Source organism: Orussus abietinus, unplaced genomic scaffold, assembly GCF_000612105.2.
Source record: "Orussus abietinus isolate OABI.00-Male unplaced genomic scaffold, Oabi_2.0 scaffold1, whole genome shotgun sequence".
In the NCBI taxonomy this organism is placed as follows: domain Eukaryota; kingdom Metazoa; phylum Arthropoda; class Insecta; order Hymenoptera; family Orussidae; genus Orussus; species Orussus abietinus.
The window spans coordinates 3,146,873-3,168,725 of NW_019396017.1; the positions used below are offsets into that span (position 1 = coordinate 3,146,873).

General features: G+C 51.3%; 2 protein-coding genes across 2 annotated transcripts in view; one reads left to right on the forward strand and one right to left on the reverse strand.

Moving 5' to 3' along the window:
• The first annotated feature begins 284 nt into the window (after nt 1-284).
• LOC105697918 (protein stum) lies at nt 285-11,587 on the forward strand. The gene is made up of 8 exons (XM_023434714.1): nt 285-351; nt 1,197-1,600; nt 1,691-3,446; nt 8,506-8,736; nt 8,967-9,180; nt 9,711-9,834; nt 9,903-10,100; nt 10,958-11,587. Exons 2-8 carry the CDS (start codon nt 1,231-1,233, stop codon nt 11,083-11,085), a joined length of 3,021 nt encoding a protein of 1,006 aa, XP_023290482.1. The 5' UTR covers nt 285-351; nt 1,197-1,230; the 3' UTR covers nt 11,086-11,587.
• Nucleotides 11,588-13,342: 1,755 nt separating this feature from the next.
• The window catches only part of LOC105698110 (heterogeneous nuclear ribonucleoprotein L), a 108,531-nt gene continuing 100,020 nt past the window's right edge, over nt 13,343-21,853 (reverse strand). The window contains exon 11 of the mRNA XM_012422072.1: nt 13,343-21,676. Coding sequence (XP_012277495.1) covers nt 21,537-21,676 — 140 coding nt within the window. The 3' untranslated portion in view covers nt 13,343-21,536. The remainder of the gene's footprint in view (nt 21,677-21,853) is intronic.

Genomic DNA, 21,853 nt, shown 5'->3' on the forward strand with positions numbered 1-21,853 from the left:
GCACTTCGGGAGCATCCTCTCGAAATAAATCTCTCCTTGAAATTATCTGGGAAATTAAAAATTGTAGAATTATCCGGGGATTCGCCGAGAGTGGTATTTCCGATCCGGGGGAAGATCGAGTGCGTCATCGACGATCGAGAAGTCATTGGAAACCGGAGGAGCCGGGAGCTGGCCACGTGGGGTTGCAGGATGCCCAGGAAGCGATCCCTAAGAATGTAGCCCAGGACGAGTCGTGGTACCACCTGGATGGTGCGACTCCAAGGCTGGGATCCAGGGAAACGAAACGAAACCCGAGAAAGCGTGAATGGCACGCTTCGTTGTTGGAAAGGATTCCACGGCAGCGCACAATAGGTGGGTTCACGGCATAAATTTCCTCGCAAGGTCATTCCACATTTCGTCAAATTTAACAGATAACCCGGTTCGACCCACAAGGACAATTTTAGACACCGGTCGAGGTGCGTCAGAATCTTTGCAGAGCTTTTGCAGAATTTCTTTCTTAATTTTAGAGCGAATGGCTGGGTGGTAGCGACCTTTTTGACAATGGGCTTCAAGACCATGCAGCATGCAGCGGCACTGCACACCTACTAGATGGAGCACCCGTAAATAGTAACGTTAATTCCCGCGGGATGAGCGGAAATAACGGACGACCTGGATCGCGGAACCGAGAGATCGCAAACGTGACACGCGGTTGTCGTCGCGTGAAATGCTCGTGGAATATCTCGAGGAAATCTAACGGCAGGAGAAGTCGCCCTCCGGTGCACGGTCAACATTATGCACCTCTGACAACAGCCGGCAGAAATTGGCTGTCAGCGCTGCCGTGCCGTTGTTTACCCGGGGTGTTGTACGCCCGGGAAAAAGATAGGAGGCGCTGCTGCGACGACAGCCGATTTTGGGCCGGGGCCAAAGTGGCGGAGGACAGAGAGTGTTTTGGCAGGAGGATGTTTTAGCATTGCAATCAAGTTTGCCACTTTATGGGATAGGTCGTTACAAGTACATCAGATTGTCCCAAATGAATCAACGCGTTTTACACGTGGCACTTGAACCGCTTAGTCTAACACCACGGAGCCACGTGCCGGCCGTCAATCATCGATTGCGATGATTCGATAAATGATACCTTGCCGATGAGATCATTTCATCCTTAACCGTGAGAATTTAAATTTTTCGGCATCTCCGCGATAACGGTGTGGGTCTTCCAGGTGAGAGCAGCCACTAGGAGGTCAATAGGGAAGGATGAGACGTCTCGATCCCGACAACCATGCACCAAGAACGGACCCCCCTCCGTTTCGAGTCCTCGGAGTGGTTGGACCAAATCAGCTGGCACCCCCGTCGCCGCCACCCCCCAGAGCTCCGGAGCCCTACAAGGTCGCATCCCCTGGGAATTATTCGACCAGGGCCCACCGACGCTCCAGTTTCGTCATCCTGGCCGAAAACCAGCCGACCTCGACGCCGACCTCGAGGAGTACCTCGCCTACCTTGGCCACCGGAAGGGCGTCGCCATTTCGAGGTCGAGGCTTTAAAGGCCCGCCTCCGCACGCGCAATCAAGGCCGCAGACCCCTGAGAACGCATCGCGCCGGAAAAGAGGAAGATTCGATAAAAGGGGTACAAGGAAATTTAAACCGCGGAATGTATTTTATCATTTTTAATATCAATCATTGAAAGCGTTAACGAGGTTTATTCTGTATATTTCAGTGTCGGTCTCGCAGCAGAACAGTCCCAAGCGCAGCCTCATCCCCAGGCCGACGAGACAGCGCTCGATTTCGCTGAGCAAATCCGAGGAGAGACTCGCTTCTCCGAAGCCGGTCAGGCGATTTACATCCAGAGGGTCCATCAACATCGGCGCGAAGACATCGGTGGGACGAAGCGCGTCCTTAAAGGTCCCAGGACTGTCTCCCATCCAAGGCACCCCTACGAAGCCTGCGGATAAGGGAGGAGGCGAGCAGGAACCTAGAAGCAAGAGGTCCTCTCCGGCGAAGTTCGGGAGGAACTCGGTGTTGCCACCTAAAGGAGCGTCCTCGTCGAGGCAGTCCATCAAGGAGAAGTCCCCGAACAAGAGGACTCCTAGTTCGCCATCTAGGATCCCCTTGAAGAGAGGGCTCGTGAAGGGAAAGGGCGTCCCCTCGCAGTCGCCATCCAAAACTCAATCTTCCAAGCCGTCCAGGACCTCGGACCTCCCCGTCAAACGCTTCATCGAGATCCCGGACAGCAACTCCAAGAAAGCAGGAGTCGGTGGCTCCGGTTCGACCAAATCAGAGGCTGGGGGAAGTGGACCCTCGAACGAGAACGCCAGATTTATTGGCGACATCGCGAAAGTCGGGGAAGTCGACGACGGCCTGGGTCTGATAGACTTGCTGAAGCAGACCTCTGGAGCGACGGGAACGTCCAGCGTCGTGAACACGACAACGGCCACTGCTGTCAAGCCACTGCACATAGACGCCATTCCAGTTTCGAGCGACCTGGAACTTGGGACCAAATCCGCCAGTCCAAAATCCGCGGAAGGTGGGATCAACCCTGGAGCGCAGGGGACGACGAAGCAGCAGGAGCCTCCATCGGCGAGTCAACCCCCAGACTCGAAGAATGGCACTCAAAGCGCCCAACAACCGTCAACCGCGAGTATGCAGATGGCCAAAGGAGGGAACGATTCCTCGGCGAGGTCCAACATCGGTGGAAACGGAGATGGCAAGAAGGAAGTCCTTATCAACGGTGCCAACCAGTCCGGTCGGGCAGGACACTCGAAGACGAGCAGTTCCGGCCAATCCCTCGGGGGTGCAGGGAAGTCAAACCCCGCAGAAGGTACCTCGACTCCTGGAGCCCATGCAAACGGGAGGAAGAACCAAAACAACGTCCTGGGCGACCCAGTGACCGCGAAACAGGAGATGTCCACTGCAGACTCCACTAACACTGGGAAGAGGAGTCCAGGTTCCGAGATCCTGAGCGCGAAGATGGCTTCCAAGGTCCAGGATGTCGAGATGAGGGGACAATCGGGGGAACGTGCCGTGGAGAAGTCCAATGGTCGGCTGGAGAAGACTGGGGCGATGCAGGCTAACGTGGAGGAGCAGGCCATGACTTCCGGTGTCGAGTCGGAGGGTAAGAACGGGGATGGTCGGCAGAAGGCGAACGGTAGGGACGACAGAAGAACGTCCAACAGGCTGGTGAGCTCCGCGAAGAGGGTGATCGGTGCGGTGAATATGGGAAGGACGAACGGGGTGAAGAAGGGCAAGGATGGACCAAACGGTCGCAGTGGGAACGTCTCGGCGAACTCGTCGACGGAGATGTCCAGCGGTTCCTTGGGCAGCGTCCGGTCGACGGACACAGGGGTGAGCTTGAACACCGTCCGTGGGGTCTCTTCGGCCAGGGAGAAGGAGGGCATGCACCTGGTGGAGAAGCCGCGGGAAATCGAGACCCTCAGCGGGAACCTGGCGCACCTGGAAAGCAACGGGGAGCCGACGTGAGTGGAACGCTTGCAAATTTCCCCGCAACGTTTACAAGGAGACACGGGAACACGCGGAGGTACACGAAGGAACACAGAGGGACACGTAGGAACACACTTAGGGTACCTTGTACGTCGGGACCCGGGGCCTCGTGTAAGGTCCAGGGGTCCTTCACCTCCACTAGTTATAAACCTCCACCTTCGGAGGCCGAAGGCGAGTTTATCGATCCTCGACGGAGATTTACATCGACGCCTGCCGGGGACGACCAGCGCAGGAAGGGGCGAGACATTAGAATGCAAAGTCCGAGGAACCGCAGGTGACCAAGGGCCTATCCTTGGTTTACGGTGCATGACGAACCGCCTAACTGACCAAGGAAATTGGGGGACCCTGGGATAAAGAGATAACGAAAGAGCGTCGGGGATCCTTCAGGGTTAGGGTCAGAGCCGATCATCGGGCGCGTCTTGGAAATGAGAAATCTCCGCAGAAAAATTCCTTAGCTCGGCTGAAATGGAGCATCGCAATCTACTGATCCGTCATGCCTCGGGACCAGCTCCTTTTACCGTCTCAATTACGCCCAGCTCCAAAAAACAATTAAAAATCACCCCGAAGACGTGATTAGTTCGAGCAGCAAAGAATCCACCAGTCCGTGACCGATGATCCTAGCTCGAGCTTAATTAATCAGACATTTCCCCCATACGCCTCGTATAATTACCGGCGGTTTCCTGCGCGTTTACGCCCCTTAAAACCCGAGCCACTTCCTCGCGTATATTATCAGGAATTTAGAAAAAATAATTCATCATTCGGGATAGCGGCGTTAATAGGCCCTGGCTGTTTTTCTCAATGTAAAGCCCGATCGATGGCGATTTGCATCAGGAGTTTAGTCCTGAAGTCTCTTGACCACGTGGCTCCCCGTACCTCGGCTCTTTAAAACGGCCCTTTAAATCCGCCATCGCGTAGATTGCTCCCCAAGCTTCTACTCTACGTTCTCTTCGCTTACTTAAATCTAACGTTCGTAACGCGGTATGACCCACTTCCGGGCGTCTACGTAACGCGTCTTCGAGGGGCGCAAGGCGTGACCGAAAATCGACGCCAGGCGTCGACGTAGGGGCGTCTAAGTGACCGAAGTCACTTCGCGTGCGGCCAAGGTCGACTCGCTCTACCCTGTATTTCATTCGGCTACTCACGCTCTCGTTTCACCCCGAAGTGCCGAACTCAGGCACCGTAGAGTCACCCTGTACATGCCCGACGATATACCTGTACGGAACGCGACGTCGTTCCCCACGACCCCTTCGAGGTCTATTATTCCCCTGCCTCTCCTTGCGTAAACGCGGGGAGACGCAAAGGCTCCTTAGACGGTATACCCCTTATTGAAGTCCTTCTAAATCGTGCCTCCAGCGGTCTAATTTAGGAAGCTTTGGGTGAAATTACACCCTGACTCCCTCGTGGGTAAGTCCGACGTGTTCGGGGGTGCCCGCGCACCCCTGATCCTGTTTACAGGCCTGGGTGTCGAACAATCGTCGGGTGTCGCAGGGATTTACCAAAAGGATTTACCAGGGAACTCGTTAAGACTTTGTCAGGATGTCCTGAAAAATTTCTCTGATTTATATGGCTAACAGGATACCCCGAAAAATAATGTCCACCTTGAAGACGCGCTAGGCTGATTCCTTTTTTTAATTCTTTCACGTAAGATTGTACAAAAATTTTACCGGGTTTTAAAAATTTTGGAAATTTTTGTTGATTGTCGGAAAGCATTTCGCTTTTATTCCCGGTAGCAGACTTGGATATTACGAAGCCACTGGGTACATAGGACAGCCCTGTTACGTCTATTACTTCCCTTCTCGCTCCCGCAAAAGCGGAAGGGCGAAAGGAGTCCTTAAAGACGAGTACACGTACTCCTTATTAAAGTCCTCCGTTTAAACCTTCTTCCCCGTGGCATAGAAAGTTTGGCGGATAATTGCGAGCGGGAACTCAGCGATCCGTGGGATCCTTTGTAAATATGCCGAATTTTCCGGGGATTAACGGCGAAGAAATTAATCTCGCGAAATCCTTCTCGCCTCCCGGCTTTTTCCCCGGGAACTCTTTCGTCTCTACTCGGCGAGCTTTCTCGTTACGGACATAATTAACCGAAAGTTCGGACTACATCAACGGGAGTGAGCTCTGTAACTAACGGATTACTAATGATAGGCGCTAGAGTTTCACTAACGACGTTTCATTTACACGCCGTCGCGGCGCCGGAGAGCGGGCGTCAACTTTCGGCGCGGCTTCGCATTGACACGTGTTGACGTTGCCCTGGAATTGCCGAGGGAAACTTTTCCAAATGGATATGGTTATACGAGATCCGGTAGAGAACTTTTAATCGCTTAATTAAATGCGAAACGTGTTTGCCGGCGCCCGGTTAAAGAGGTTCCACGCATCGTGATTACGCATCAACTTAGGGGCCTTATACGAACTTGCGCGGATCCACACGGACGCGTATATACGCGAGATATGTCCAATAAATTAATTCCCCCGGAAAGAAATACGAGGAAAATGAAAACAACGAGTAGTGAAATTTTTTTCTTTTTTTTTATCTCCTTTTCTAACCCTTTGTAGAGAGTAAGTCATTTGGGAAGATCGATTCGGGCGCGGCCTGGCTTCGGCGATAGGAAAGAAAATTACATCGGAAGGAATATGCAAACACCTCGTGGTTTACACCCCAAGGATCGATTCCTCGACCGATCCCGCGTAATCTCGTCGGCTGGAAAAATCTGCTCGAAGCTTCGATCCTCTTCAGGCTTTCTACGGAATTATCCCCTTTGAATTTTTCCATCCGGACCGATTCGTATCCTTAGGGAAAGGATATTAGTTCCGACAAGGATATCTAACATTTATCGCGTACTTCCGCGAGAACGTTTATATTTGAGCGTATCATCGGCACTATCGCTGTCGATCCCGTCGATCTTTCTTCCCGATTTAACGTGTCAGTCTCCTGTCTTCGTGGAATATGAAACGGGAGGGAATAAAGCTGTAACCAGGTCAGGTTTGTCCCTCTTCCTAAATCGACTGGGCGCCGAAAGAAAGAGTAAAGGGGTCAGACGATTAGGGTGGCCGTGTCGGTAATCTAAGATCGAACTTCGAGGTTTCTTAATGTCGGACAGGAATAAAAAGAAAAGAAGGTCGGCCAGACGTGCTCGATCCAGGACTGTGCGATTATTGATGATCAGGTCCCGCGTGCTGATTAATGTGTTTCTCCAGGGCAACATTTGCATTTCTGCGCACCGACCCTCGAGGGCATTAAAATCCTCCCGCCTGATCTTAAGAAAAATCATACGAGATATTCACTAAATTATACAAAAATTAGAAATACCCTAGTGATGCCAGTTTATTTATTTTTTATTTTTTTCTTTTAAATTCTCGTCGTTTTTTAAATTACGCGAAGGAGTCATATGTATGGATCAAGGTTTGCGTCGCCTTTATAGGCTCCTTTTCGGGTGATTTAGGTTTCGCCTTTTGTAGTAAAAATCCGGCTTACGCATTTCGGCCTCCGAGGCACTTGGTAAGGTAAAGAAGCGGTAAAGTATCGATTTCTGGGCGTACGTATGCACGAGGCAAATCTTCGCGTGACCGTCCACCAGGACTCCCTTCGTCCCCGAGGACTGACCAACCGCCTGCTGCGGCACCCTGCAATCTTTAAGTCACACACCACGACTACGGTCACTCTGGTCAGCGAGTGGCAGGATTGCCGGCATTCGTGGAGACCCGAAAGTCGGGGTATTTCGCAGAGGCCCCACGGAGTCTAGTTTCGATTCCCATCGGGCCCGAAGAGGCCACGAGTCGTTATCAAGTGTTATCCCGGAGATCGGTGAGTCGCGCCCAAGGACCTTGGCTAAAAAACCTCGATATACCCCGTCATATCGGATCTAGAGTGGCCGATAGAGAGAAAACCGACAGCGATTGCTCGGTTTAACGAGCGCCGAGCAACTTTGAGCTATGGTCGACTTCACGCCCATTTTGGACAATTTCCCGACGTACTCCCCGTCACTGGGAATCGAGGGGTACCGGGCCAAAAAGGTCCTTATATCCCCGTGTATCGATGTACCCGAGGATCATGCAACTCGCAGATATTTAGATAGAGTCGGAAGAGAGAGGTAACGCTCGAATTTCGGTTCACTTCTAGCCGTCTAAGACGCGAGTCGCCCTTAAGGGGATGTCAAAGTGGCATCCAAAGAGCCAATCCTTTGTGAAACTTTTCTCCACCCTGGGTGTACCTAATCGATTCAAACTCTACAATATAAATACAGAGGGTATAAGGAAGGTCCTAACCCTCCTGTAATTTAATTTCTTATAACGTCTTGAGAATATCCATGAAGAAATTTAAAGAAAAAAAATTCTAACTTCACGAGCTTCAGGACCTTCGCTTATATCCTCCATATTTATATTCTAAAGTTCGAATCCATTCGGTACACCCAGTTTGAAGAGGTTTCACGAACGAGATCTCTGAAGCAAATTTCGCATCGCCCTTAACCGCGTTAACGTTTAACCAGGACTTGAGTCAGATACAGATTCTTCCGGGTTGAATTTTAATTGCGACGCAGGTCAAATATTATACGACCCCTTAAACGGCGACACCGAAATTACCCTAATTACGAGTCGAGGTCCCCGATCTGGCATTTGTTTAAACGGGAAGTTGGGGTCGTGGATTAATTCCTGGTGGGAATTTTATTTCCCGCGGGTTCTTATCGGCGGATAGGGATGTGACAATTGTCGCTCGTCCGAGGTGCGGTCTTCTCATCCATGGCCGAATCGTTGAATAGGCTCGTCGTTAAGCTCCAATCGGTCGAGGGAGCTTCGATTCCTGTCGCTCGTATCGCGCCTCGTTGGATGTCCCACACCGGCTTCCGGTACGGCAAATGAAAACTGCGCGTTCCGACCATTTCGCCATGAGGAAACGAGTCGAACGAATTCCCGCTTACGGACCTCGCACACGTAGCTCTCTTTTCCGCGGCGTGTCGCACCGCGCCGATATCCGATCGATACGCGAACGAGGGTGTTCGTGATTTTAATAAGGCTAACAGCTCGACGCGCCTTCGATTTCAGGGTTCCGGCAAGTCCCGACGAGGACGAGGAGGAACTAGTTCAGAGTAGGTTCGCCCGCCTTAAGAGGTTCCTGAGTAATCGCTGCAAGTGCTGCTCGAGGTGCGACGGAATGAGGTGCCTGGCTTGCAGAAGAGGTCCCAAGGGACAGACTTGGCCCACCAGGAACGTCGAGGATGCTCCTCCAAATCTCGAGAGGCAGAGCTGCTGGGCCAGACTGAAATCGGCGTGCAGGTGACTCCTCCCTTGACTCTGGTCCCAAGAAAGGAAAACCATATTTTTATTAATCTTTATAACGAAACGTAGGAGTGACTCACCTGTGCGAGTGGCTCGGCCACTTCTGAAACGCCATTTCCTCCCTTTTCGCGCGATTCCGATCGCGAGGAAGAGTATCGCGTGTTTTTATTATATGGCTCTAATAATTTATGAAATATTTTTTAATAATTACCCTCCTCCTCTTATAGGTGTCCAAAGTGTCCTCGAAGCAAGTGCTGCGGAAAAGGGGCCCGGGTTGCCCCCGCAGAGAGCACGACGTGCTGTCCTCCTGAACGAAGATGCGCTGCCCTGTGTCGGAATTTGTTTTCGCGCTGCAAGTGCAAGCGCAAAGAGCCGCAGCGTATGAGGAGCATACGTGCGAAGCACAGTCTCACCAGCGTCGCTGCTCCACCTTTGTCGGAGGTAATGGACATAATCGGTAACACGGCGAAGCTCCGTTTAATCGCACAACCTAGAGGACGAGCGCTGCCCCAACGCGTGGGGTCCGGACGCAGGAAGCAAACCGACGGACAGTTTATTATGCGAGCTTGATTTATCGCCGGCTGACCTATTAATTTCACGGATATTGGACATTAATCGTCAAAAAGCAAAGCGATCGGCACGGATAGCGATCAATTACCGGGGAGCATTCCGGGTACTGGCCTCGAATTTGTAAAACCGCTCGACGCTCTGCGTGCCTTCTGCTAGCGGGGGAAATTCAGATATTCCGAATTGCCGTGATTGGAACGGTGCCGTAAATTGTCTTGACAATCATCGGATTACTTTCCTGTATAAACTCCGGTCCGCGAAGGAAAGCGAGGGGGCTCGTGGAATATATTCCTCGGGAAATCCAGTTAGATTTATTAAGTTTTTATTACCACCCCTAAGTGGGTTTTGTTAAACGAATTTCCGGCTACTCTAGGTTATTAGAGGGACGTTTGCTTTTACTGCAGGAACCAAAAGAAAAAATCCCGGAGGTCCTGGTGGAGCACAACTCGGTGATGCGAGGAGCCATTCCCTGCCTGCCGGTGCCTCTTGCTTGGTTCTGTCTGGTCTGGAACGTCCTGATACCCGGATCTGGAAAGTGGATCTTTTAATCTTCGGCATATTCGAGTTAAACAACGTTTCTATGTTACTTTCCGTTACAGGGACTTTGTGGAGTGGGCTTTTCAATTTGTGCGCCGGCCAGCCGCGGTTCTCCACCGTGGCTGGACCTAAAGCAAGGCTTGGAGCGTTCATTGTCAACCTGATCGTTAGTGTCAGTCAATTGTTCACCGTTTTGTTCTGCCTTGTTGGCTGGGGATGGAGCATCTGGTGGGGTATCACCATGATCCGCCTTGCGAGTGAGTAATTTAACGTTCTTAGATTAAATGAAATTAAATCCTATTGAATTATTCTCGGCCTCAATTATTCGGCCATAATAGTGATTAGTGATAAGAAATAATGACGATCTATCCGGTATAGAACGTGGCGTTTATCAGGACGGTCTACGAGGGCCTAGGGCACCTACATCTCCCAGTCTGCACGTTGCATGTCGGATAGCGGTGTTCGACAAAGAGCCATCATAAATTTATGAACAGCCACATCGCATCCACTTAAATTTTAAGCAGGGTTAAACTGATTAACTAATGACAAAAATCGAGCGCTCAGATTGGTTTAAATTTTGCAGCAGCCGGCGGGGAGAATCCACGTGCATCGGTGAATAATTAACGGGCACTGGCAGTGCGAGCATCGTAAAATCGTTAAATAATCAATCCTAGTTTCTATGGCGATTACTTATATAGTCCAGCTCCTCGCGATCGATATTTCGAGGACATCCGAATCAACGTTAATCGCCGACGAGACGAGCTTTCGAAATTCCGCAGATCGCGTTAATTATCCCCTGGGCCGAGCACTTAAGCAGATTGTTTCGGGATTGCAAATTAACTTCATTCCCGGATGTATGTATTTTTGGCCGGCCAGGTTGAACTCAAACTCCCGACATTACAACCTAGTTCTAATGGCTCAACTTCCTCCCTCTTGGGACATGCTCGTCTCGTTTTCTTAGTTCGCGAGTACAGCCACCCCTCGTTTCCCCCGTTAATCATCGTTGCATGTCACGGGTCAATATGCACCGGAGGTCGGACGGATGGCCGAAAATTCCTGCGACTGTCTAACCCCGTGACTGGTATCGCTTTTACACCGTTTCTCTATTTTCCAGGAAAGTACAAGCGATTTCGAGCTTCCGAAGCAGCCGCTGGCGACCCGGAAGCGAGGATGAACGACGCAACGGGGTTGCCACCCGGTGTACCGAGTCATGCCCTGCGAGGGCTCGAGAGGTCGCGATAACCTCGCAAATCCAAATCGTCCAGGGTTTCTGAGCGGATCTCCAGTCCTCTCGCACGTTCCGGATCGATCAGTGGTTCCTAAATGGCAAGCACCGAATTTCGACGGATTAAAATCCCACTCGAGCCGGACTAATGAATGTTCAATCTCTAATCGAAGCGCCCCGGCGGCGCGATAAGGGTACTCACCTGTTAACCGCTTCCAGATAAGAATTGCCGAATCCGCATCCGGAGGAACCTCGACCTCGGCCATGGAGGAGGGCTCCGGGGTCTCGTTGCTTTCAGTGAAAGCATTATACGGCACGTGAGGCTGCAAAATGCGCATCGTGTTGACCAGGGTTTATCTCCGAGGAACAGCCGCTCGGTCTAAACTACCCGAAGGTTTCACTTTTTATAATTATACCAAGTAAGCTCCGGAGGAAGACGGGGGCGAATTTGCATTTTTACAGTGCGCCGCTCGCATCCATGCACCCGTGCATACCTTCGATATATCAGAGTTGTACATATAGGCGAGAAATACATTACCTGCTAACGTTTTTCATCCAATCGACTGACTGCTCTTTTCTCCATTTTTCATGGCACTCCTCTCTCGGCCGAACGCTTTCCGCGTTCATTATCGATGCGTGCGCTCTGACGGTAACGCACCATGCGGAATAATAAGCGAATGCGACGCGTGTATCGGAGAAGCTACGTGGCCGTATGTTTCTGGATTAGCACATGACACCATAAAAACACACCGGTGGATGGCCTCGTAAAGGACATCGCGTATCGATCGTTATTTTGATCAAGTGGCGAACGTACCTGACTTTTTCATACGCGTCATGCGCGACAAGGCATGTGCACCCTCGTGCCCGAAGATGAGCTAATCAAAAATGCATTTTCTTTCAAGCCCTACTGGTTAATGCCTCGTCAAGGCAGGATGTAATTCAGGAATTTGGTGTAGTATCGGTTGGTGTTGTATCGGGTGGTGCAGATTGGTGAGGAATGGGGCGACTGTTCGAGAGTTCTGAAATTAACGTTCGAGCATTTTGGTGGTAAAACATAGTGAGGTGGAAAAAGCATCCCATTCCCGAGTGATCCCTCCAGGATGTGGTACTCGTTCGGCTTACTTACCCGTTTCTTTTTTCATGTACAAATGACAAGTCGTCCATGAGGTGAAATGGTGACAAAATGGCGGCCGGCTCTTGGAGGCTGTGACTACGGTGAGTAGGATTGAAATTTTCTCCGTGGTTCGTAGAAAGTCTCGTTTATTCATAGTGACCCTTTTTCCCTATCTAGACTAATGTGAATTTTCTGTCCTCGCTTTTAGACAAAACATCGATCCGCGCTTCCGGGATGGCGAAAGGTAAGCCCGACATGGAGCCGTGCAACGCTTGCAAAGTTTATCAGCGAAAGTCGCATTGTTTATAAGAAAGGGCACGTCGCACCGCACATCGGCACCGTGAAAGATGTGAATGAGAAAAGAAACGATATAATATTTATTACTGTCTTCCACGAGAGACCAAATAACATGCATGTACAATAGTCTTTGGTATTTCTATGATAACGAAAAGCCTGGTGAAGCGGACTATGTAAAGTACGATCAGTCGACTCATGTAACAGCGATCGAATCGAAAAGTCATGAAGTAAGGTCGAGGGCAATGAGGGGACGTAAAAAGCGAAACCCTTGCACCGTAAGTTCCTAAGAAAAAAAAAAAGAGAAAAAGAAAAAAGAACGATGATACCGAATTAGATATTGGACTATCTACAAAAGGCGCCCTCTCGGAGGAACGCATTCGACCTGCTCTATATACAACGTACGAGAACCCGAGCGATACAATTAGATCGATAATTCGATAAAATCGCTTCTCCGAAGCTAAATCCCTCTATTGAGGGGCGTAATGTCCATCTCGCGAGACGTATTAATTTTTTTCCCTAATTGTTTATCCCGCGACAATGGCGTCTCTACGAGTACATAAGTCCTCCGTGGCCTCGTACTTTACACTACTAGTCGTGAGTCGACACAGGTCATCCGTAACTCGTGATTAACGATACAATAACGATACCGAGTGCCAGAATTCGCCATGGAAAGACATTTCGCGAGATCATGGGAGGTCATGGGGCGATCGTCGAGAGCGAACCGGAGTAACGGTGGAATAAATAATGTCCTGTCTTTGGTCCTTCCGATGTGACTGATATAATGATGCCAATATATATACTGTTAGGTATCTCAGAGTTATGCATGGTATGGTGTGGGTGTCAATGAATCGAGAGTCGCTGGCTTGGATATATCGAGTAGTATATGTTTAATGATGTGACTCCATAAATGTCAATATGCACAAGTAAATATTTGTTGTTATATATAATAGTGTTACAGTGTGTAGTATGTGATAGACGGTAATAAACGGCTTTTTAAGTTAACATTTATGATTAAAAACTTAAAATAACGCTAAGGAATAAACTACTTCACTAGAGCTAGCAACTATAGCGGTAGCCTAGGATGTCTTTTACTAACAGCGCTCTCTCGCGGCGAGTGTCGCCCTCGTCCCCGAGCTTCGGGACCAGGGGTTCGAAATTCGAATTTCGACGTCGAGACCGAGGAGAAAATGAAAATCAGGGTCATGAAAACCCGTGTCCTGAAATTTCCTCTTTTTAATAGGCGCCCTCGGAGGCCGGAGACGAGGGCTTCGAAGCGGGACGATCCGACTTACGGTTGTGACGTACATACAAGCGACGCATACTCTTAAAAACGTGTAGTATACTCTCCGTGTCTCGAGTGAGGGTGTGTGCGTATATATATATATATATATACTCATTCTGAAATATATATATACCGGGGTGTGTGTGGGCCGTGGGTTTGTGCTGTGGTGTTCAGTGTGTGACGGTCTTTTTTACTCGCTACGTATATTCGCAGGTTTTGCGGCCCGCGTCGGTGGCATTGTGATCGTGCGTTCCTCTACGAGTTGGGCTTATCAGCCGCGTTTATCACGGCCGCGAATGCCGGTGATAGCGTCCCGAGTCCCGCACGATCAGCGGGGACGGTCGTCGCGGCGACACCGACGCCGGGGCCGGGACTCCGGAGATCCAGGAAATTCGCAAGCCGTCTTCTAGCGGGCCTCCGCGCATACCTATCCGTACATGAGCAAAGATTTCGCAGAGCCGATCGGTTGGTCGATATCCGACGACCTGGACTCGATTTTTGGCCCTCCTCGCAGGGGGTCCAGGTCGGGTCCGACCGGCGCCCTCTGTGGAGTCCGGTGTGTGCATCAGGGGTAACAAATCTGCCATCGGTTTCAATCATTATATTTCATATTTGGTTGTTCTATCCAGTAGATATACATTCTTGGCAAATCCGAAAAAAACCGATTCCAAAATAGGAACAGATCATTGTGCGAACTATGTATACAGGGTGCAATTTGCGAAACACACGTCTCGTGTTTGCTCTCGTACATGTAGACTGTACCTTCTTCTTCTTCATCATTTTTTTTTTGTTCTTTTTAATTTGCCTCCGAAGTGGTGGTACATTTGGTTGGGTGCGCAGGGCTGCTAGGCACAGATAATTGACTCGCAAATAACTCTTCAAACAACATTAGAGCGTACGACATACAGTATAATATACACATTACATCTTTAAGAGTAGTCCATATCGATGTATCCGTGTGTTCGGGTGTGTGTTTCTCGTGTACCTTGTGTATTCTCTGGTGTCGGTATGCTAGGTAGATCTAGATCATTAAAATACATTTAGGCGTCCGGATGCTGCGCCAGGGAGGACCAGAGTGGGTAGACCGGACGACGCGAGGTCCTCCACCTTTTCCTAATGTCTGCATGCGTATCTTCTAGGGTTAACCTCTTCTAACTTCTTCGAGAGACTATTTGCTGCCTTTTTATTCCAGTCTCTCTTGATTCTCTCCTATTTCGCATCCGGAGGAATTCATCCCTCCACCGTTGTTGGGACCACATGCGCGCGTTCGCCTCATCGATCCACCCTGGTCTATCGCCGCGCAGAGCCCGGCTCGTGTATTTAACGTACAATGTATACAGTCAACAGATCTTATTACATCTAATTTGTCTTTTGACGCAGCGATGGGAAGACAGAGCATAGAGACCCTTCGGGCCCGGGTGCACGACGGGGGCGGAGGGTCGGTCGGGCGTCTGGATACTCGGGACTTAGTACCTCTCTATACAATTCTCGACGTGGCCGAAAAAGGGCAGGGACGGGATATACGCTAGAGACACTGATATGACACGTGGTGCTTGGGATGCCTACGACCTGATATGTGGAGCAGGTATGTCACCGGTAATACTTGAGATTGCTAAAGGCTACTGCGCTTTGGTTCCTAGTGGCGCACATCGAAGGGCGGCTCTCTCTCCTACCCCATTCGACGACCAACCCCTCGACTAGGTGGTTGATTCGTGTTAAACGCAAGTGACGAGCAAGCTAGTACGAAAAGTACCGATTAATTCGAAAAAAATCCCACGAGTTGGTTTCCATAAGGATGACCACGTGCTCCCGTGGGAACGCGATAAAAGATCGGAACGAAGAAAACGATCATCTCCAGGGCACGATTTAATCAATATAAATCACGAGCAACTTTGGAACGATTAAATCGCTCCGGTAAATACAGTATACGTTTCTTGGATATGTACAGGATTTCGAGATAAATAGGACATGATAAATACAACGAAAACGAGACGAATTATTAAATAAAATGGTAAAACAGGGCCCTTGAGAGTTTGCAACTTCAGGACCTGCGATTGACACGAGTCGATTTCTAAGTTTCTCATTTCGAAGACTTCGTAGGAGCGACTTTGACGTACCGCCGACGACGATCGGCCGGATTCTAGTAATCCGATAAATTCTGGAAATGGCTAGCCCGGCTCGATCGTCGAGGTCTCGATCCTGCGAAGTCTCCTTTCCACTCGGCTCGATCACCGGGGGAGGGCCGCTTCGTGGTTCTCGTTTTGAAAAATATTTAACCTCGAATTCGCGGTTCCCCCGAGGGTAGGATTGGAATGATACGTCTAGGGCTGCGAGCCGGTTGCTGGGAAAGTAGCCAACCCCTTTCCGAAATCTTTTTCGAGGTCGGCTAAAAGGATCAAGCGACGCTAAGTAGTACGGTTCGAGTTGCCCCCTCTCTCGCTATACATTTTTTTTTAATATACTCTCCGTCAAAACGACGTCGAGAAATTATTTCCCCGTCTCTAGAACGGAGCCCAGTCCTAGACACGTGCTCGCGATAATCCGAGAATCTCGTGAAAAAAAAAGAAAAAAAAAAAAAAACAACTTCGGAGAGTCGCCATAAGCTTCGCCGTTGCGAGTCGATAACACCGAATCGGGGCTCGAAAATCGTCCGACGAACCGAGATCATTTTTCCGAATTAAATAAACAATTGTACGGCATGGAATCACCGGGCCGCCGTTATCGGGACCCGACGAGAAATTCGGCTAAACGCGAATCGAGTAACCCCGAGAAAATTTATCCGCAAAGTTCCAACCGCGGGATCGCTCCCCATAACGGCGGTATAACGTCGGGTCGCGTGGTACATTGCATGAAAAATATTCCACCGACGAAAAACTCTCTCCGTACAAGCGAAACGACCCGATATCGGACCGACAAGGGACCTCGCAATCCGGCTCCGCTCGATGCACGGTAGAAATCAAAGCGCTCCGGCAGTAGTGCCTTTTTGCAATACTAACGATTAATAATAATAGTAACGATATGTTAACTACGTCCTACCTATCTACGGACATTAACCTAACGCCTTAAACGCGTACTTCTCACATCCGATACGCCTACGCTGGGGGGCCCGGTTTTCTTAAAACCGGCGCCATAAATAATAATTACATTATGAATTAATAAACCGTATTCTCATGCGCTTGCAAATATATACATATAGATGGGATATGTATTAGTAAGATTTCATTAAACAAATTTCACCCCCATCAACGCGATCGTTAGTTATCGACACAGATTCATCAGGTTCCTCTTGACAACCCTCGAGAGAGAGCCTTGAACGCGCGTTTACGCGTTTACGCGTGTACGTAGCCCGTTGCGTTGACACGGTGCTAAGTTCTATCTCTGGAATACTGCATCGTTACAGATTCTAACGGCTACGGTTACGGTTTGATTTTGTGCACAGGGCTGCCGGACGACCAAAAGGGGCCTCGCCCGCCGCAGCGGCCAGAGCGCGCCTTCGAGGCGGACCCTCTTCCCGGCGAGTTCCACTTTTTCTGGCACCGCGCTAATCGGGCTACCTCGAGGCCGTAATTAACGCGTGTCCGAAACGCTCGATCGAGGCGCGCAGCGCTTAAATCTCCGTCGTGCCCGTTCCGCGGAGGCTCCTTCTGGTGTCTGGCAGAGGCGATTAACGTCGCGCCACATTAAATCCTAGAACCCTCGGAAACGGTTCGACATCCGTCCGGCGCGGTCGCGTCTCCCCCCTCGGTTTTTCGCCTCCCTCGTCCTAGATATATAGATAACTCTGCTTAAATAGGTTAGAATTACTCGATTACAGCCATATTCGCCGAGTGCGTCGCGACTTTCGAGCCTAGTCCTATATGTATATGTATATATATATATTTATATAATATGTATATGTATATATAACAGCCACCGCGGCGAGTCGCGAAGCGCGACTCGCCCCGAGGAGTCGCTTTTTAGGCGTTACGCGAGAGCGGGTCGACGTAAAGAGTCGATCATCGAAATGGCTTCGCCGATCGTCTCGGCTCGACGCCTCCTCGAGGGAGAGGATCGGAGTTCGTTGTGACGCTGGACGCTATCACCCCTTAGGGCGCTCCCGGAGGTAAAGTGTCCGAAGGTAAGCGAGAGTCTGGCGTTAAGTTGACGGAGCTTTAGGTTTGCAGCGCTGGTGCGTGCACCCAGGGTGCAATTGCAGTTGCACCTGGGACCCGCGATCCGGATCGGGAGGGCATCGTCCGCGTGTCGTTTCAAATCCTCGATCTAGCTAGCTCGTTTCTTATCACAGGTTTTCCAGCTGGACATGCCCTAAGAAACTAGCGGGTGTTGGGGCACCCGAGGTCGTAGCACCGAATCGGGACCTTCCGTGCACTCGATCTACGTACAGACTACTCCACTTTGCAAGTTTGACACGATTTCAGGGCGAATCTGACGCCGGAAATTCCGCTAGAAATGGGGCTCGGAGCTTTTAACAGATTTTTCGCCACGAGGCTTACGTGATATCATCAGCGATAGGAATTAAGTACGCCTTCCTGGCATGGGAACGTTTTTTCGCTCGCCGGTGCATGCTCGAAGAAAATTAGCGAATGCACCGAAAATTAGCGGTCGCGTTCGTTAGCGTGGCTGCCGAGACCGAAATTAGCACGGGAGGGTCGTGGCGGGGATTTCGTCTCCCAGGAGAGAGATAGACGGATAGACGGATAGGAATAGACGTATGGACAGAGATAGGGATATGGAGAAGGGAGAGGCCGATGAAACGGTCGCGAAAGCGCTCGTCGTCCTCGACGATCGGAGGCCGTGGGGGGTCGTCCCTCATCGGGGGCGCAAAAAGTCCCAAGGCACGGAATAAAACGTGTCCGCCGGCGAACCCGCCCGCGTGGGGCCCTCTGCGGCCGAAACGCTGCGGGCGAGCCGGCAGCACCCTAAGTTCTGAGAGTCGAGGGCGGTCGGACCCGGCGTTGCGCTACGCCGCCGTAAGGGCGCTTTTCCCGCGACTTAGTCTCGGCAAAGTGAACCTTACGGCGGCACGCGGCGAACTCAGGCTCCGTCGCCCTCATGCCTCGGTACCGACACTCCGCTGACGCGGAAGGAATTAATTTGCACCCCGCGAGCGCTTTTCCGACGAATGAAAAACGGTCGACGATTGGAATCGATCGCCAAGGCGGAAAATCGGAAGAAAAGTGCGGACAGTTCCCTCGGAAGCTCGGCTAAGTGCTACGCCTCGACGTTTGTACTCTTTGCGGAAGCGCTGGACAGGTGGGAAGTCGTCCCTCGATTTCGGACTTTTTTTTGCTAGCTTCGCCTCCGTCGCGACGATACTCTCCCTCGACTGGGGGTCGCCTCGGCTCTCGCGTCTTCGTAATGTATCTACAAGATCCGATAAATCGTAGCTTTATGATATGCCGCGTGTGTCCTAACTGCTTATACGCTACTCGACTTACGTCTTAAGATCCGCTCGCCGGGTCAAACCGACGACGACGCGTCGCGACGACGGACAGTGATGCGTTTACCCTATGCGAAACTCCGTAGTTGTACAAGTACGCGACGGTAGTAGTATATCGATACAGCGGTAGTCCATGGCGACAATCGTTAACGGCAATAATATACAACGGTTGCGGTGTAACGTCGGAGTGTGATGTAAAAACAAATGAACGAATAAACGAAGGAAAAAGGGGAAACAACAGGGGAGAGGGGAAAAAAAGTATCGTCATCAGGGGATATAACTCGACGGTGATAAAATATCTCGACTCTGCGAAACGGAGCAAAGTGCCCACCGCCCGAGCAAGAAAAGTCGGAAACAATGAACAACGATCGCAGCGCACCGGGAAAAAACAGTGCATCCTTAGGCTAGTACCTCGTTCCCGTAATATCGACATCGCACGATTCAACATATTTCTCTCCTCTTCGGCGTGATCCTTGTCTTCCTCTCCGGAAGTGGCCACGTCAACGGCCGATCCGAAAGAAAGATGGCCGCGCGTCGTCGCCTTCCGATTCGCAGCGATCGATCGATCGTCGCCGATCCATCGCCAACGTGCTCCTAAATCGCGTACAGCTTATCCTCTAGTCGTATTGTAACAAATATTGCCTCGAATATAAACTTCTGTATTCCCCTTATTTAAGTTAAACTCTTCACTCGTTAGGTCTCTCTCACGATCATCAATGGACAAAATGGCGGGTAATCTCTCACGCGTATAGGAGGGGCCAAGTGCCCCCGGTTAATATCTTACGTTACGTATGGCCGTGTCAAGTCTATATTAATTAGTAGTCATTTGGTTCGCTTCAAAATTTTCGGAGATCTAAAACCTTTCTTATAAAAACGTCCCCCAGCCCGACAAAATATTGCCGAGGGACCCTAATATATTGTGTCGTCGAAGTCATTGTTCCTTATCTCTCTGCGTAACGCGATTTGTTTGTTTCTTTTTTTCTCTGTTAATATAAAATTCAATTCGCGGTCCTCCGACCGATCGAGAGCGGACGCGAGTCCTGCCACCGAGTCGTCGCAACCTGAACACTACAGCTCTTGGGAGTACCCGGGGTCTAGTTTCCACATTTCCGGCGCAGCAAGATCGAGTCGGAAGCTGGCCTCACCTGGCGCGATTAGACTAGTTAGAAGATATTTTTCACAATTTCCTATACGAAACCTCCGGAAGAGCGCGGGAAGCCGTTCCAGCAGGGAGGCTCGCGGCCTCCTTTAAAAAGTCCACCTTTGACAGAAAATTTCCTTTGAAGGGCCCCCTCCCGTTCCAGGGGTCCCCGAAATTACGGCGGCGGCATTGAAAAATCATAAAATCGCAAACCTGGGCGAAGGTTTCCCCATTAGACCGAAGAACGTCTCCGAAAGTTGCAGAGATTAGAGCGCCCCAAGGGGGGATCTCGCCCTCTCTAATCAATTTCTTCGCTCGACATGCATCGGGCCCCAAGTATCCGCTGATATGTCACAAGAGATAAAGATCGTCGCGGTGTAACCGGAGGCCTCGATTGCACTCTCTGGCCTTCGGCTCTAATCTCTTCATACCGCCGCGAACGGCTTCCCGGTCGTCCCTCCTGCGTCGCACTTGACTCCTCGAGGTTAGCTCCCCCCAACGCTATCGGCCTTATCGTCGCGATCCTGCTGCACCTACGGGCGCACACCCGGGGCATCGGTGCCGAGGGTCGTCCACCCCGGTTCAAGAGGGGCATCGTCAGGGTCCCCACCCAGGAGGGCCAAGTGGGTACAGCACGCGGCGCAAAGAGTGGAGGGGATGCGCGGCATCCCCCTCCGCCGGTCGCGGCGGTGGGGGGTACCGCGTCCCCGAAAGCTGCATGCGATACATACGAGAAGACGAGGTACAAGTTGCAACGTGCACTTCCGGTGGAGCTGGCGCGTCCGCGTCTTCCCCGCGGAGGGTGTCGGTGTCCCGCGGAGGGCCTGGATCGGCGCTGGACCAGGAAACGGAGGAGTCAGCCGGTGGCCAGGGTGGACGCGCTGGCTGGACGCGTCCTCGACTCGGGTTGGTCCTGGGTCGCGTGTTCGGCCGTGCCTCGTCCCTTGGTCGGGAAGGTCGGGCCTCCTAGTAGGGCCAGAAGGTCGGGAGGGGCGGCGGCGGCGGGGGTGGCACCGTCGGGTAGAGCGTGGGGGCGGCGATGAGGAGACACGCGGGCGGGAGAGGCGGAGGCACAGGAGGCGGCAAAACCGGGGATAGCGCGATCGCCGCGGCCGGGTGCAGGGCCGTGCCCGGGTGCAGGCCGAGAGGAGGGCGCTGCCGCTGACGCTGACGCTGGCCCTGGACCTCGCCGTTCTATTCCGAGTCCTGCTGCATTTTGACGTGCCCATTACCGGCGGAATTGCTCGATGCGTTGCCGCTGCTCGGCGGGAAGCTCGTGGGGATGGTGCGCGACGACGAGAAGCAGAGCTTCATGATGTACGGAAACTTTCCGTCTGTAAAGAAGCACCGGGAACGTCCCACCATGCTGCTAACAAGGAAGTTTATCCGGGAGTCCCTCGTCGACTCGAATAGCTTTGAAATGTGTTAAAGTAGAGTGGGAAAGTAGAGAAGTTCTCCGCCGACGAAGAGGATAAGAAAAAGCGAGAAAGAAAGGAACGATACGTGTCTCT

Coding starts and splice junctions, on each gene's coding strand:
- LOC105697918 (XM_023434714.1), top strand. CDS start 1,231: ATGAGACGTCTCGATCCCGACAACCATGCACCAAGAACGGACCCCCCT. Junction 1,601..1,690: donor AGGAAGATTCGATAAAAGGG/GTACAAGGAAAT, acceptor TGTATATTTCAG/TGTCGGTCTCGCAGCAGAAC. Junction 10,101..10,957: donor CACCATGATCCGCCTTGCGA/GTGAGTAATTTA, acceptor TCTATTTTCCAG/GAAAGTACAAGCGATTTCGA.